At 37.7% G+C, this 18,179-nt stretch overlaps 1 protein-coding gene across 1 annotated transcript in view; it reads right to left on the reverse strand.

Moving 5' to 3' along the window:
* Positions 1-4,143: 4,143 nt before the first annotated feature.
* LOC133638634 (uncharacterized) overlaps positions 4,144-18,179 on the reverse strand; it is a 43,620-nt gene continuing 29,584 nt past the window's right edge. Inside the window, exons 7-8 of the mRNA XM_062031424.1 lie at positions 12,233-12,306; positions 4,144-4,868 (exon numbers count right to left, since the gene is read on the reverse strand). Of these exons, the coding sequence (XP_061887408.1) occupies positions 4,705-4,868; positions 12,233-12,306 (238 nt within the window). The 3' untranslated portion in view covers positions 4,144-4,704. The remainder of the gene's footprint in view (positions 4,869-12,232; positions 12,307-18,179) is intronic.

An 18,179-nucleotide genomic window follows, 5' to 3' on the forward strand; every position in this document is an offset into this window, starting at 1 on the left:
GCGCTCACAGTGGAGGAACAAAACTAACACGTGGGTAGAAACTATGAACATGAAACAAAAACACTTCCGGTGACGTGAGCGGAGCAGCATGAACTATGAATAAATAGAGCATGAAAATGTCATCAGAGTAATGTCGCCAGCCTGACTACCTGGCAACTACAGGCTTAAATAGTCATGTCGTGATTGACCACAGGTGCGAGTGTCCGAACACCAGCAGCAGGTGAAAATCATGCCACCATGGCAACCAAAACAAACAAGAGTGCATCAAAAAACAGGAACTAATAGAGTCCAGGAACCAACAAAACATGACCACAGAACATGACAGAAGCAGCTTTTATAGCCAATCATGGCACCCACCTGTTCCCAATTAGCCTGTTCACCTGTGGGATGTTCCAAACAAGAGTTTGATGAGCATTCCTCAACCTTCTCAGTCTTGTTTGCCACTTGTAAGGACCAGATGAGTAGCCCGCTGGCCTGTTCTAAAAATAGCTCAAATAGCAGCACTTACCAGTGAGCTGCCTCTATTTTTTAAATTGTATTTAATTACTAGCAAGCTGGTCTCGCTTTGCCCGACATTTTTAATTCTAAGAGAGACAAAACTCAAATAGAATTTGAAAATCCAAGAAAATATTTTAAAGACTTGGTCTTCACTTGTTTAAATAAGTTCATTAATTGTTTTACTTTGCTTCTTATAACTTTCAGAAAGACAATTTTAAAGAAAAAATACAACCTTAAAAATGATTTTAGGATTTTTAAACACATGTGGGCTCTGTACCGAGGATGTCGTTGTGGCTTGTACAGCCCTTTGAGACACTTGTGATTTAGGGCTATATAAATAAACATTGATTGATTGATATACCTTTTTACCTTTTGAATTCCTTCCTCTTCTTTCCTGACAATTTAAATCAATGTTCAAGTAAATTTATTTTTTTTATTGTAAAGAATAATAAATACATTTTAATTTAATTCTTCAATTTAGCTTCTATTTTTTCGACGAAGAATATTTGTGAAATATTTCTTTAAACTTATTATGATTAAAATTCAAAAAAAATATTCTGGCAAATCTAGAAAATCAGTAGAATCAAATTTAAATCTTATTTTAAAGTCTTTTGAATTTCTTTTAAAAATTTTGTTCTGGAAAATCTAGAAGAAATAATGATTTGTCTTTGTTAGAAATATAGCTTGGTCCAATTTGTTATATATTCTAACAAAGTGTAGATTGGATTTTAACCTATTTAAAACATGTCATCAAAATTCTAAAATTAATCTTAATCAGGAAAAATTACTAATGATGTTCCATAAATTCTTTTTTTAATTTTTTCAAAAAGATTCGAATTAGCTAGTTTTTCTCTTCTTTTTTTTCAGTAGAATTTTGAATTTTAAAGAGTCGAAATTGAAGATAAACTATGTTTCAAAATTTAATTGTCATTTGTTTTGTGTTTTCTCCTCTTTTAAACCGTTCAATTAAGTGTAAATATCATTAATTATTAATAATAACATAGAGTTAAAGGTAAATTGAGCAAATTGGCTATTTCTGGCAATTTATTTAAGTGTGTATCAAACTGGTAGCCCTTCGCATTAATCAGTACCCAAGAAGTAGCTCTTGGTTTCAAAAAGGTTGGTGACCCCTGCTGTGTATTGTTCAGTCCCAACAGTATTTAGTCACTAATATTTACATCTTGTGTTCATTTCACATCCACAGGTGTCACATTGATCAGTGATATTATCTACAGTTTATTTACAGTATTACCACATTACTTCAGTTCATGTAATGTAAACATTTCATTCTTTTCGCCAAAATAGGATATACATTTATGAAAATAATTAAACATGTTTAGTATTGTTTACTCATATTTGAAAATAGGAAATAATAATAATGTGAGGACACGGACATATTGCATGAAACAAGTGTGAAAATATTGACCTTCAAGATTGTTACACCACTGACAATAGTTTCAACAGACTACAAAAGAACTTAATATTACAAAATAGTATTATATGCACATTTATTTCAAATAAATTGTTAACTGGAATCAATAATGCGACTCTTTGAATTTCTGTAATTTCCTAATATATTTTCACGTGGCTTTTTATTTTTAGAAAAACACATTTATATTTCGCTAAGCAATAATTGGTTAATATTTCAAAAAAACATGCGTATTTCGCAAGCAAATATTTTTGTAGCTTACCTCATTATTAACAACCCTGTCTGCAACTGAAGTGGGTGGATCTTTCCTCTCGATGTAAACAAAGGATGAAGTCCGTAAGGTTTGCTCACTTTCGGTTGACATCCAAAAGTAGCAGCTAGTGAAAAGTTAGTTTTCCTTGCTTCAAGTTGTTTCATATGTTTTTGGCGTTTCGCATGTACTTCCAAAGCCTTGAAACCACGTGATCCATAGTCAATATTATCATGACAGCACGTGCACAAAACCTTTCCGGGACGATCGATTTTCCGAATAAAATCACCGAACAAAGTCGTAACTTCCTTCTTCCCAACAGTATCAGTGATTTCCCTTTCCATCCAGTCCCATCGGAACTTATTTTTGACATGTTTATCAATTTATTTTACTCGTAGAGCGTCCTTTCTCTCGAGAACCGACATTGTTTACATATGGAAAATGGCCGTAGTAACCATTATGAATGATGACGTTATTAACGTCATCATTCATAACAGATGTCCTGATTGGTCACAAGGAACATATCGACCAATCAACTACGGCGTGATATAAACTACGTCTCGAATCTTGATTTAGGGTCGGAAAAAAAACGGAAAAACGGGAGATAATTTTTTTTTTCTTCCCGAGATTAAAAAAGACGGAATTCCGACTTTGGACGGAAAAATCACATGCCTATTTTGTGTAATAATTCAATAGGTCATTCAAAAAAAACAATAGAAGTCCAAAATTACAATTATTGATTGAACAAAAATAAAAAATAAATGGGGATGGAATTTTGAAAGACATTGTTTTGTATTGTGTGTTTCAATTATTCATGACTGTAAGAATAATCACCTGGCAACTCAAGGTAACGACTGCTTTTCTTGTACTTCATATGAAAATGAAATAATGATAATGAATGGCCTTGCATTAGAGAATAAATAGTGAGAGCAATTTCATAGATTTAGGAGCGTTGCACTGCAAAAAATCAGTGTTCAAAAACAAGAATAAAAAATACAAAAATGAGGGGTATTTTATTTGAACTAAGCAAAATTATCTGCCAATAGAACAAGAAAATTTGGCTTGTCAAGACTTTCCAAAACAAGTCAAATTAGCTAACCTCAATGAACCAAAAAAAAAACCTTAAAATAATAATAATATTCTCACTAATAAAAACTGTACTACTATATGAGTACCTATTTTCTATTGTTTCATTGGAAATAAAACAGCAAAGTCCATTTGGCTGTCATTTGTTTTTATATGAGAGACAATTGTGTCAAAGTCATGATTTTTTTTTTTCATGCTTAAAATAAGAAATGATTACTTTAAAAAAGTAGTTTTATACTTGTGAGTGTTGATGACACAACAGTTGATATTCTAGTTTCAAGCATGTTTTACTCAATATAGGTCATCAGATCTCAGCAACAAGCTGTAATATCTTACTGACATCATTTAAAACCCTTAAAACAAGTAAAACACTCTAACATAAAATCTGCTTAGTGAGAGGAATTATCTTATCAGACAGAAAATAAGCAAATATCACCCTTATTTGACATATTTCATCTTACTTACATTTCACTTTTTGCAGTGCACCTGTTCCCAATTAGCTTGTTCACCTGTGGGATGTTCCAAACAAGTGTTTGATGAGCATTCCTCAACCTTCTCAGTCTTTTTTGCCACTTGTGCCAGCTTTTTTGAACCATGCTGCAGGCATCAAATTCCAAATGAGCTAATATTTGCAAATTTTAACAACGTTTTGCAGTTGGAACGTTAAATATCTTGTCTTTGCAGTCTATTCAATTGAATATAAGTTGAAAAGGATTTGCAAATCATTGTATTCTGTTTTTATTTAGCATTTACACAACATGACAACTTCACTGCTTTTGGGTTTTGTATATCCAGCCAGAATAAATGCCAGTAGGTTTTTGATGGCTACAAAAAAAAGCACTTAATAGCAGGAACAATTGTGTGTCTTGAACCTGTGCGGATTATAATAAAAACAAAATACATTTGTTTGTTGTTAAAAAATAGATGATGTATTTTGTGTAATAATTCAATAGGTCATTCAAAAAAAACAATAGAAGTCCAAAAATACAAGCATTAAATGAAGAAAAATTAAAAATAAATGGGGAAGGAATTTTGAAAGACATTGTTTTGTATTGTGTGTTTCAATTATTCATGACTGTAAGAATAATCACCTGGCAACTCAAGGTAACGACTGCTTTTCTTGTACTTCATATGAAAATGAAAGAAAAAAAAAAAGCAATCAATGACGATAATTAATGGCCTTGCATTAGAGAACAAATAGTGAGAGCAATTTCATAGCTTTTGGAGCGTTGCCAGTGCTCTATAAGTCAAAATAGTGCTGTGTTTTGTCACAATTATACATTCCAACCAACACAATAGAATAGTTTTATTTCTCTCCACAGACTGCCTAAGCAGTATATAGTCAACATGAAGAAAAAACATGCAAAGTCCAATTTAGTGATGAAAAAAAAAGGTCAAAAAGCTCACGTGTTTGTGCTGCAAGTCAGCGAGTGGAACGCAGTCAGAAAAGCACAGTGTCAGGTCGGAGCTCGGCCGAGCAGCTGCTTGGACGCCCCGGGAGGAAAGAGTGCTGACGGAAGTTTCCCGGCGTGTTGGGTGGAAAGTGCATGCGGGGACGGCGACAAAGCGCGTCGCTCTTGTGTCGACTCAATGAAGGGAGAAGGCCTGTGGGGAGCAAGAAACTGTTGATAATATCTTTCACTTAATGACATTTTCTTTCTTTCTTTAATTTATTTGGAACGTGAACGCCCTTACAGCAAGATACATCACGCAATTTCATATCATTTCACTTTGCCTCATGTCTGCACTGCAAAAAGTGAAATCTAAGTAAGATGAAATATCTCAAATAAGGGTGAGATTTGCTTATTGTCTGTCTGGTAAGATCATTCTACGGAGCTCCTAAAGGGACATGGAGGGAAAAAAAAAAATTATAATTTTTTTTTTTATTAAATTTTTTTTTTAGACATGTATCTCGTGCGCACAAGAAACTATCTCGTGCGCAAAAGATACATGCCCAAAAAAAAATGTTTTTTTAAAAATGACAAAAAATGTTTTTTTTTAATAATAATTTTTTTTTTTTTTTTTTAGACATGTATCTCGTGCGCACGAGAAATTTTTTATAAAGTTATAAAAAAAATGAAAAAAAACCTTCTCTTTTTTTATTTTTTTTTTTATAATGTCCTGCCCAGCTTCTCGGGCAAATCATATAGCAGATGTAGATGCCCATATCTTGTTGCCTTACTTGTATTTTGACTTTATTAAATGTATTTATATTATCATTTGGTGCAGCCGGGCCGGAGCAGGAGGGGGTAGAAAGAGAGAAAAAGGAAGACAGAGGGGGGAATTGTGGGGACAAGAGGGGGAAAAATTATTTAAAAACATTTTATAAATTTTTTTTTTAGACATGTATCTCGTGCGCACAAGAAACTATCTCGTGCGCAAAAGATACATGCCCAAAAAAAAATGTTTTTTTAAAAATGACAAAAAATGTTTTTTTTTAATAATAATTTTTTTTTTTTTTTTTTAGACATGTATCTCGTGCGCACGAGAAATTTTTTATAAAGTTATAAAAAAAAAGAAAAAAAAAAGTTTTTTTAAATTTTTTAAACATGTATCTCCTGCGCACGAGAAACTTTCTCTTTTTTTTTTTTTTTTTTATAATGTCCTGCCCAGCTTCTCGGGCAAATCATATAGCAGATGTAGATGCCCATATCGGCTGTTCAGATTTACTTTACAAAAGAGAAGTGTAGGATACTTCTCTTGTTGCCTTACTTGTATTTTGACTTTATTAAATGTATTTACATTATCATTTGGTGCAGCCGGGCCGGAGCAGGAGGGGATAGAAAGAGAGAAAAAGGAAGACAGAGGGGGGAATTGTGGGGACAAGAGGGGGGAAAATTATTTAAAAAAATTGTATTAAATTTTTTTTTAGACATGTATCTCGTGCGCACAAGAAACTATCTCGTGCGCAAAAGATACATGCCCCAAAAAATAATGTTTTTTTAAAAATGACAAAAAATGTTTTTTTTTAATAATAATTTTTTTTTTTTTTTTTTAGACATGTATATCATGCGCACGAGAAACTTTTTATAAAGTTATAAAAAAAATGAAAACATTTTTTATTTTTTTATTTTTTAAACATGTATCTCCTGCGCACGAGAAACTTTCTCTAAATACGACCACATCACACCAATTCTCAAATCCCTTCGCTGGCTTTCTGTTCCACTCAGGATTGAATTCAAAGTCTCCCTACTAACCCACCAGTGCCTCCATGGGAATGCCCCCCCTCTACCTCAAAGAACTACTCACCCCCAAATCCTCCACCCGACTTCTCCGCTCCGGACAGGCTAACCTCCTCCAACCTCCGAGGACAAACCTACGAACAATGGGAGACCGGGCTTTCTGCTCCGCCGCTCCCAGTCTGTGGAACGCTCTCCCTGACCACCTGAGGGCACCACAGACTGTGGATGCTTTTAAAAAAAGGCTTAAAAACCCTTCTTTTTAAAAAAAAAGCCTTTTTTTTTTAGATATATGCATACTAGTTCTAGCTATTAGGCTGTGCTAGTTTTTATTTTTATTTACCGTAATTTCCGGACTATAAGCCGCTACTTTTTCCCCTCGTTCTGGTCCCTGTGGCTTATACAAGGGTGCGGCTTATTTACGGCCTGTTCTTCTCCGACACCGACGAAGAGGATTTCGGTGGTTTTAGTACGCAGGAGGAAGACGATGACACAATGATTAAAGACTGACTTTTCATATACCGGTAGGCTGGTTATTTTGATAACGTACAGGCGAGCACTTTGTATTACTTTGCACCGTTGTATTATTTGTACTCTGCACGAATGCTGTTCGCCATGTCAAAGATGTGAAAGTTTGATTGAATGATTGAAAGATTTATTGTTAATAACAGTCATCTCTGTCCCGACAATCCCCTCCGTGGTAGCAGGAACCCCTACATACTACGCTAATTACACATCAAAACCCTGCGGCTTATAGTCAGGTGCGGCTTATATATGGAGCAATCTGTATTTTCCCCTAAATTTAGCTGGTGCGGCTTATAGTCAGGTGCGGCTTATAGTCCGGAAATTATCTTTTTTTTTTTTCTTTTTTTTTTTAATACACTGTAGCACTTTGAGGTTGTTTACTCAATGTAAAGTGCTTTTTACAAATAAAATCTATTATTATTATTATTATTATTGTTATACAAATGTTTTAAATTAGATTTTCCTCTAAGGTTATATTTCTACTCTTTAGTTGAGAAGAATTGTTATACATTCTTGGGTAGCAGGTTATAGTTTGCTTTGTAAATTATTTTAGCTGTTTGCAATTTTACCTTATCATCAAACTCTAATAGTTTTGACTCAATAAATAAAGTGTTTGTATGTTCTCTATATCCAACATTATGTATCAGTCTAATTGATATTTTTTGCGTAACACGGTTAACGAATGTAGCGCACATTTGTAGTTTTTTCCCAAAGTAGCTATTTTACTATGCATAACATCTCTTTACATACACTATATTACCAAAAGTATTCGGCCACTCATCCAAAGATGAGAATCAGGTGTCCTAATCACTTGGCCCGGCCACACAGGTGTATAAAATCAAGCACTTAGGCATGGAGACTGTTTCTACAAACATTTGTGAAAGAATGGGCCACTTTCAGTGATTTCCAGCGTGGAACTGTCATAGGATGCCACCTGTGCAACAAATCCAGTCGTGAAATTTCCTCGCTCCTAAATATTCCAAAGTTAACTGTCGGCTTTATTATAAGAAAAGTGAAGAGTTTGGGAACAACAGCAACTCAGCCACCCAGTGGTAGGCCACGTGAACTGACAGAGAGGGGTCAGCGCATAGTGCAAAGACTTTCAGAGCTCCAAACTTCATGTGACCTTCCAATTAGCCCACGTACAGTACGCAGAGAGCTTCATGGAATGGGTTTCCACGGCCGAGCAGCTGCATCTAAGCCATACATCACCAAGTCCAATGCAAAGCGTGGGATGCAGTGGTGTAAAGGACATCGCCACTGGACTCTAGAGCAGTGGAGACGCCTTCTCTGGAGTGATGAATCACACTTTTCCATCTGGCAACCTGATGGACCAGTCTGGGTTTGGAGTTTGCCAGGAGAACGCTACATTTCGGACTGCATTGTGCCGAGTGTGAAATTTGGTGGAGGAGGAATTATGGTGTGGGGTTGTTTTTCAGGAGTTGGGCTTGGTCCCTTAGTTCCAGTGAAAGGAACTTTGAATGCTCCAGGATACCAAAACATTTTGGACAATTCCATGCTCCCAACCTTGTGGGAACAGTTTGGAGCTGGGCCCCTTTCCTCTTCCAACATGACTGTGCACCAGTGCATGACAGAGTCTGGTGTGGATGAACTTGACTGGCCTGCACAGAGTCCTGACCTGAACCTAATAGAACATCTTTGGGATGAATTAGAACGGAGACTGAGAGCCAGGCCTTCTCCACCAACATCAGTGTGTGACCTCACCAATGCGCTTTTGGAAGAATGGTGTAAAATTCCTATAAACACACTCTGCAACCTTGTGGACAGCCTTCCCACTTCAAGTTCATATGTGAGTCAAGGCAGGTGGCCAAATACTTTTGGCAATATAGTGTATATTTCAGCCTGACCCATTAATGGAAATCATCCAAAACATGTTGGTCAGCGTTCAAGTATTGGCCTTTAAGTGTGTTAATTAAATCAGAAGAAAAAAGAAGGAAGGTTCTGTTGATTTTCTTTCCTAACAAAAATGTCACTTTGCTAAAGATCCTCTTTATTTGCTACACAGAATGCAAGCTGAATTTTGACTGCTGCGTTTAACCAATCTTTTTGGTCACCAAGGTGACACAACGACAGTGAAATGGATGAAGGAGGTGGGATTCGAACCAGCAACCCTGTGGTTCTTGGACAACTGCTATACCTTCTAAGCCATGTCGCCCCAATTTCAAAATCCACCCGCTGACATACAGGGTATAGTTCGGGTACAGCTGTAGTTCGTAGCATTAAGCTCCTGGTGGAATTTTGGACCACTCCTCTTGACAAAATTGGTGCAGTTCAGCTAAATTTGTTGGTTTTCTGACATGGACTTGTTTCTTCAGCATTGTCCACACGTTTAAGTCAGGACTTTGGGAAGGCCATTCTAAAACCTTCATTCTAGCCTGATTTAGCCATTCCTTTACCACTTTTGACGTGTGTTTGGGGTCATTGTCCTGTTGGAACACCCAACTGCGCCCAAGACGATGATTTTGGAGTGGAGTGATTTTTGTTTCATTTGTGTTAGAATAATTATGTGTAAGTTATCACACAACTTTAGTATGCTTAAAGTCCGTTGCTATAGTTATTAGCTATTGTGCTCAAGCTGTACTTGTTCTATCTGTGCAAGGGCCAAACTTCTTGTCTGAGGGGTGGCCTCAGCCGCAGATTTTATCTTTGTTTTATCCCGCTAACAGCCAAGGACTTCGAGGACCTCAAAGAAGATAAGACGACAGCAAGCAGACGAAGCAGAGACAAGGCGAAATCACAAGGCCCCCAGCACATTCCGTCACGTATTGTGCGTACTGGCGCGGCTTTGCATGATATGTGTGACCACTCCTTTTTAGAGGCGGCCTCAGTGATGTTGACTGTGGAACTCCTGAATAAATAGAGGGACGCGGGAGCTGTACCTTAGAGCGGTGGTCCCCAACCACCGGGCCGCGGCCCGACCAATTGGTACCGGGCCGCAACAGAAATAAAAAAAATAAAAAAATATACACTTTTTTTTATTTTTTATTAAATCAACATAAAAAACACAATATATACATTATATATCAATATAGATCAATTCAGTCTGCAGGGATACAGTCCGTAAGCACACCTGATTATATTTCTTTATGAAAAAAAAAATAAAATAAAAAATAAAAATTAAAATCCCCCCCTCCCCCGCGTTGACCAGTCCGCAGCTACAAAAAGGTTGGGGACCACTGCCTTAGAGCGTAGGGCGGGACTGTGACTAAGTGTGCAGCTCCATGCGTTCTCCCCATGAGCTAAATTGAACTCTGTCTCTGCATGGTTCCTTGCTTCTTGTCCGTTTAATAGATGTCATCAGTGTTTGAACCTGACATCTTCGACATCACATGGACAAAGATTAAGACCTTCTGGAGGAAAGTTCTGTGGTCAGATGAAACAAAAATCGAGCTGTTTGGCCACAATACCCAGCAATATGTTTGGAGGAGAAAAGGTGAGGCCTTTAATCCCAGGAACACCAAAACTACCGTCAAGCATGGTGGTGGTAGTATTATGCTCTGGGCCTGTTTTGCTGCCAATGGAACTGGTGCTTTACAGAGAGTAAATGGGACAACGAAAATGGAGGATTACCTCTAAATTCTTCAGGACAACCGAAAATCATCAGCCCGGAGGTTGGGTCTTGGGCGCAGTTGGGTGTTCCAACAGGGCAATGACCCCAAACACACGTCAAAAGTGGTAAAGGAATGGCTAAATCAGGCTAGAACAGGGGTCGGCAACCCGCGGCTCCGGAGCCGCATGCGGCTCCTTGACCACTCTGATGCGGCTCAGCTACACACATGCCGACCTCCCCGATTTTCCCAGGAGACTTATGGATCTCAATGTCTCTCATAGATAACTCCCAGGGAAAAAATAATCCTATTTACACTCTAATTACTAAATAAAGGGCGTGCCCTAATTGCACTGCAGTAATTGTCCTCTATAGCATTTACATACAGCGTGCCAGTCCAGCCACATGTTGCATGTTGTTATTACTTGCACACACAGGAGACAGCAAAGCATACTTAGTCATCAGCCACACAGCTTACACTGACGGTAGCCGTATCAAACAACTTTAACATTGTTACGTTACAAATATGCGCCACACTGTGAACCCACACCAAAAAAGAATGAAAAACACATTTCTGGAGAACATCCCACCGTAACACAACATAAACACAACACAACCATTACCCAGAATCCCATGCAGCCCTAACTCTTCCGGTCTACATTATACACCCCCGCTACCACCAAATCCCCCCACACATCAACCCCCCTCGCCCCCCCCCCCCTCTCCGTGCGTTGGTTGAGCGGAAGAGTTAGGGCTGCATGGGATTCTGGGTATTGGCACCGTCAGTGTAAGATGTGTGGCTGCTGAGTTAGTACGCCTTGCTGTCACTTACGTGTCTCCCGGGAAAAATGAGAGGGTTGGCAAGTATGACGCTATCAAGCGCCATTCATTCAAAACTCGCGGGCTGCACTAACATCAAATTTCCACATTAAAGTGCGTGCCGGTGCGTGTGTCGGAGACCCCTGGTTAACATAGCACAAAGCATTTAAGCTTTGTATGCGGTGTTTTTCATTTTAAATTTTAAATTTTTTTTGTGGCTCCCATTACTTTCTTTAATTTGTGAAACTTGCCAAAATGGCTCTTTGAGTGGTAAAGGTTGCCGACCCCTGGGCTAGAATGAAGGTTTTAAAATGGCCTTCTCAAAGTCCTGACTTTAAACGTGTGGACAATGCTGAAGAAACAAGTCCATGTCAGAAAACCAACACATTTAGCTGAACTGCACCAATTGTGATAAGAGGAGTGGTCAAAAATTCAAGCAGAAGCTTGTGAATGGCTACCAAAAGTGCCTTATTGCAGTGAAACTTGCCAAATATTAACATTGCTGTATTTATACTTTTGACCCAGCACAATTGCTCACATTTTCAGTAGACCCATAATAAATTCATAAAAGAAGCAAACATCATGAATGTTTTTTGTGACCAACAAGTATGTGCTCCAATCACTCTATCACAAAAAAATAAGAGTTGTAGAAATGATCGGAAACTCAAGACAGCCATGACATGATGTTCTTTACAAGTGTATGTACACTTGTAGATGCTGAACAAACAGGTTATTTGAGTGTAACAACATACTTGCATGTAAAATCAAGATTACCATCATTATAATGAATTTCTTGCAATGCATTATTGCTTAACAAGTCAATATTGTCTACTATTTTTTTTTTACAATTGAATAATCTGAAGCGCAAAAGTACTCACCATCATTGTCTGTTGCTTGTGAGCAGCTTTCTGCTTCGTCCCATTCGTAGTTCTCATCAACCGAGGCCTTTCTGCTGGTGAGAGTGCAGCACATCATTTCACACCCAATTTAAAATGATGCCCAATACTAAATAAAACATACACAATCCATGCCTACGAGTATAAAGGCCCTCCGAGGAAAACAAGCATCAAGTCCAGTGAACAGCCGGAGTGTCAATTAGGGTTGAAATATGGTTCTTTTTGATGAATTGGTGCATATGTCTTATTGATTATTAGAAGCAAACCTATTTAAAAAATAAAGACTGGAGTTTCAAGTAGAATTACATCTAAACCGTTAAGTTTTTGTTTCAATATGTTTTTTTGTTTGAGGACAAACATGACACAAACATTCCCAATTGTTAGAACTACCACTGTTTAATATGTTTGTGTGTATGCTTCACTGATGACACTATTTGGTGGTGAACATCGTTTTGTCCTACTAATTTCGGCGGTTCTTGAACTCACCATAGTGTGGACTGTGACGCAACAGTTTGTTTACGTATAAAACCTTTCACTCCTTCTTTGTCTCATTTTGTCCACCAAACGTTTTGTACTGTGCGTGAACTTTGTTGCTGTTACTGACTGAATGAGTTGAAATGGTTGGTGTTGGAATTTCTCTAATCGGTATAGCAATGTTGAATTAGTAACATGGTATTACAGAATTCCTGGAATTTCGGTAAAAAGCGGGAATTTTTCCAGTTCAAATAAATTCCATGTCCTAAATAAAGGGAATGTTTTGACGGTGGAACGGTTTAAATGCGTTGGAAAATGTGGAAGGAGTAGTCGCCAGAAAAAAGGGTGGAAATAGGGCTTTGGAAAACCAGGAATTCTGGAAAACCCTGGAATATTTTTGAACTTGGAAAAAGAATAGTTCGAATTTCCCGGATGGTGGAATGTGTTGAAGGTGGAATGGTTTGAATAGGTTGAAAAATGTGAAAATGGTGGAAGTTTGAAAAATGGCCAATTAATTTTGAATGAGAAAATTGTCCCAGGAAACCTGGAATTCTGGGAAATCTGGGAATATTTGGAATGTGTCAAGGGAAAGCCCGCGATTCCCGAACAGGCTGAACAGTTTGAAGTTGGAACGGTTTGAATCGGATAAAAAAATGTTTTGTCCACCAAACGTTTTATGCTGTGCGTGAAATTTGTTGCCGTTACTGACTGAATGAGTTGAAATAGCTGGTGTTGGAATTTTTCCAATCGATCGAGAAATGTTGAATTAGTAACATGTTGAATTGAGAAATGGTATTACAGAATTCTCAAATAAATTCCATGTCCTAAATAAAGGGAATGTTTTGACGGTGGAACGGTTTAAATGCGTTGAAAAATGTGGAAGGAGTAGTCGCCAGAAAAAAGGGTGGAAACAGGGCTTTGGAAAACCAGGACTTCTGGAAAATCCTGGAATATTTTTGAACTTGGAAAAAGAATAGTTCGAATTTCCCGGATGGTGGAATGTGTTGAAGGTGGAATGGTTTAAATAGGTTGAAAAATGTGAAAATGGTCGAAGTTTGAAAAATGGCCAATTCATTTTGAATGGGAAAATTGTCCCAGGAAACCTGGAATTCTGGGAAATCTGGGAATATTTGTAATGTGTCAAGGGAAAGCCCGCGATTCCCGAACAGGCTGAACAGTTTGAAGTTGGAACGGTTTGAAACGGATAACAAATGTTTTGTCCACCAAACGTTTTATGCTGCGCGTGAAATTTGTTGCCGTTACTGACTGAATGAGTTGAAATAGCTGGTGTTGGAATTTTTCCAATCTGTCGAGAAATGTTGAATTAGTAACATGTTGAATTGAGAAATGGTATTACAGAATTCTCAAATAAATTCCATGTCCTAAATAAAGGGAATGTTTTGACGGTGGAACGGTTGAAATGCGTTGGAAAATGTGGAAGGAGTAGTCGCCAGAAAAAAGGGTGGAAAAAGGGATTTGGAAAACCAGGAATTCTAGAAAACCCTGGAATATTTTTGAACTTGGAAAAAGAATAGTTCGAATTTCCCGGATGGTGGAATGTGTTGAAGGTGGAATGGTTTGAATAGGTTGAAAAATTTGAAAATGGTGGAAGTTTGAAAAATGGCCAATTCATTTTGAATGGGAAAATTGTCCCAGGAAACCTGGAAATCTGGGAATATTTGGAATGTGTCAAGGGAAAGCCCGCGATTCCCGAACAGGCTGAACAGTTTGAAGTTGGAACGTTTTGAATCGGATAAAAAAAAATTTGTCCACCAAACGTTTTATGCTATGCGTGAAATTTGTTGCCGTTACTGACTGAATGAGTTGAAATAGCTTTGTCGAGAAATGTTGAATTAGGAACATGTTGAATTGAGAAATGGTATTACAGATTTCTCAAATAAATTCCATGTCCTAAATAAAGGGAATGTTTTGACGGTGGAACGGTTGAAATGCGTTGGAAAGTGTGGAAGGAGTAGTCGCCAGAAAAAAGGGTGGAAAAAGGGATTTGGAAAACCAGGAATTCTGGAATATTTTTGAACTTGGAAAAAGAATAGTTCGAATTTCCCGGATGGTGGAATGTGTTGAAGGTGGAATGGTTTGAATGGGTTGAAAAATGTGAAAATGGTGGAAGTTTGAAAAATGGCCAATTCATTTTGAATGGGAAAATTGTCCCAGGAAACCTGGAATTCTGGGAAATCTGGGAATATTTGGAATGTGTCAAGGGAAAGCCCGTGATTCCCGAAAAGGCTGAACAGTTTGAAGTTGGAACGGTTTGAATCGGATAAAAAAGGTTTTGTCCACCAAACGTTTTATGCTGTGCGTGAAATTTGTTGCCGTTACTGACTGAATGAGTTGAAATAGCTCGTGTTGGAATTTTTCCAATCGATCGAGAAATGTTGAATTGAGAAATGGTATTACAGAATTCTCAAATAAATTCCATGTCCTAAATAAAGGGAATGTTTTGACGGTGGAACGGTTGAAATGCGTTGAAAAATGTGGAAGGAGTAGTCGCCAGAAAAAAGGGTGGAAAAAGGGATTTGGAAAACCAGGAATTCTGGAAAACCCTGGAATATTTTTGAACTTGGAAAAAGAATAGTTCGAATTTCCCGGATGGTGGAATGTGTTGAAGGTGGAATGGTTTGAATGGGTTGAAAAATGTGAAAATGGTGGAAGTTTGAAAAATGGCCAATTCATTTTGAATGGGAAAATTGTCCCAGGAAACCTGGAATTCTGGGAAATCTGGGAATATTTGGAATGTGTCAAGGGAAAGCCCGCGATTCCCGAATAGGCTGAACAGTTTGAAGTTGGAACGGTTTGAATCGGATAAAAAATGTTTTGTCCACCAAACGTTTTATGCTGTGCGTGAAATTTGTTGCCGTTACTGACTGAATGAGTTGAAATAGCTGGTGTTGGAATTTTTCCAATCGATCGAGAAATGTTGAATTAGTAACATGTTGAATTGAGAAATGGTATTACAGAATTCTCAAATAAATTCCATGTCCTAAATAAAGGGAATGTTTTGACGGTGGAACGGTTGAAATGCGTTGAAAAATGTGGAAGGAGTAGTCGCCAGAAAAAAGGGTGGAAAAAGGGATTTGGAAAACCAGGAATTCTGGAATATTTTTGAACTTGGAAAAAGAATAGTTCGAATTTCCCGGATGGTGGAATGTGTTGAAGGTGGAATGGTTTGAATGGGTTGAAAAATGTGAAAATGGTGGAAGTTTGAAAAATGGCCAATTCATTTTGAATGGGAAAAATGTCCCAGGAGACCTGGAATTCTGGGAAATCTGGGAATATTTGGAATGTGTCAAGGGAAAGCCAATGATTACCGAACAGGCTGAACAGTTTGAAGTTGGAACGGTTTGAATCGGATAAAAAATGTTTTGTCCACCAAACGTTTTATGCTGTGCGTGAAATTTGTTGCCGTTACTGACTGAATGAGTTGAAATAGCTGGTGTTGGAATTTTTCCAATCGGTCGAGAAATGTTGAATTAGTAACATGTTGAATTGAGAAATGGTATTACAGAATTCTCAAATAAATTCCATGTCCTAAATAAAGGGAATGTTTTGACGGTGGAACGGTTGAAATGCGTTGGAAAATGTGGAAGGAGTAGTCGCCAGAAAAAAAGGTGGAAAAAGGGATTTGGAAAACCAGGAATTCTGGAAAACCCTGGAATATTTTTGAACTTGGAAAAAGAATAGTTCGAATTTCCCGGATGGTGGAATGTGTTGAAGGTGGAATGGTTTGAATGGGTTGAAAAATGTGAAAATGGTGGAAGTTTGAAAAATGGCCAATTCATTTTGAATGGGAAAATTGTCCCAGGAAACCTGGAATTCTGGGAAATCTGGGAATATTTGGAATGTGTCAAGGGAAAGCCCGCGATTCCCGAACAGGCTGAACAGTTTGAAGTTGGAACGGTTTGAATCGGATAAAAAATGTTTTGTCCACCAAACGTTTTATGCTGTGCGTGAAATTTGTTGCCGTTACTGACTGAATGAGTTGAAATAGCTGGTGTTGGAATTTTTCCAATCGATCGAGAAATGTTGAATTGAGAAATGGTATTACAGAATTCTCAAATAAATTCCATGTCCTAAATAAAGGGAATGTTTTGACGGTGGAACGGTTGAAATGCGTTGAAAAATGTGGAAGGAGTAGTCGCCAGAAAAAAGGGTGGAAAAAGGGATTTGGAAAACCAGGAATTCTGGAATATTTTTGAACTTGGAAAAAGAATAGTTCGAATTTCCCGGATGGTGAAATGTGTTGAAGGTGGAATGGTTTGAATAGGTTGAAAAATTTGAAAATGGTGGAAGTTTGAAAAATGGCCAATTCATTTTGAATGGGAAAATTGTCCCAGGAAACCTGGAATTCTGGGAAATCTGGGAATATTTGGAATGTGTCAAGGGAAAGCCCGTGATTCCCGAAAAGGCTGAACAGTTTGAAGTTGGAACGGTTTGAATCGGATAAAAAATGTTTTGTCCACCAAACGTTTTATGCTGTGCGTGAAATTTGTTGCCGTTACTGACTGAATGAGTTGAAATAGCTGGTGTTGGAATTTTTCCAATCGATCGAGAAATGTTGAATTGAGAAATGGTATTACAGAATTCTCAAATAAATTCCATGTCCTAAATAAAGGGAATGTTTTGACGGTGGAACGGTTGAAATGCGTTGAAAAATGTGGAAGGAGTAGTCGCCAGAAAAAAGGGTGGAAAAAGGGATTTGGAAAACCAGGAATTCTGGAAAACCCTGGAATATTTTTGAACTTGGAAAAAGAATAGTTCGAATTTCCCGGATGGTGAAATGTGTTGAAGGTGGAATGGTTTGAATAGGTTGAAAAATTTGAAAATGGTGGAAGTTTGAAAAATGGCCAATTCATTTTGAATGGGAAAATTGTCCCAGGAAACCTGGAATTCTGGGAAATCTGGGAATATTTGGAATGTGTCAAGGGAAAGCCCGTGATTCCCGAAAAGGCTGAACAGTTTGAAGTTGGAACGGTTTGAATCGGATAAAAAAGGTTTTGTCCACCAAACGTTTTATGCTGTGCGTGAAATTTGTTGCCGTTACTGACTGAATGAGTTGAAATAGCTCGTGTTGGAATTTTTCCAATCGATCGAGAAATGTTGAATTGAGAAATGGTATTACAGAATTCTCAAATAAATTCCATGTCCTAAATAAAGGGAATGTTTTGACGGTGGAACGGTTGAAATGCGTTGAAAAATGTGGAAGGAGTAGTCGCCAGAAAAAAGGGTGGAAAAAGGGATTTGGAAAACCAGGAATTCTGGAAAACCCTGGAATATTTTTGAACTTGGAAAAAGAATAGTTCGAATTTCCCGGATGGTGGAATGTGTTGAAGGTGGAATGGTTTGAATGGGTTGAAAAATGTGAAAATGGTGGAAGTTTGAAAAATGGCCAATTCATTTTGAATGGGAAAATTGTCCCAGGAAACCTGGAATTCTG

This window comes from Entelurus aequoreus, linkage group LG21 (genome assembly GCF_033978785.1).
Source record: "Entelurus aequoreus isolate RoL-2023_Sb linkage group LG21, RoL_Eaeq_v1.1, whole genome shotgun sequence".
NCBI classification, from domain to species: domain Eukaryota; kingdom Metazoa; phylum Chordata; class Actinopteri; order Syngnathiformes; family Syngnathidae; genus Entelurus; species Entelurus aequoreus.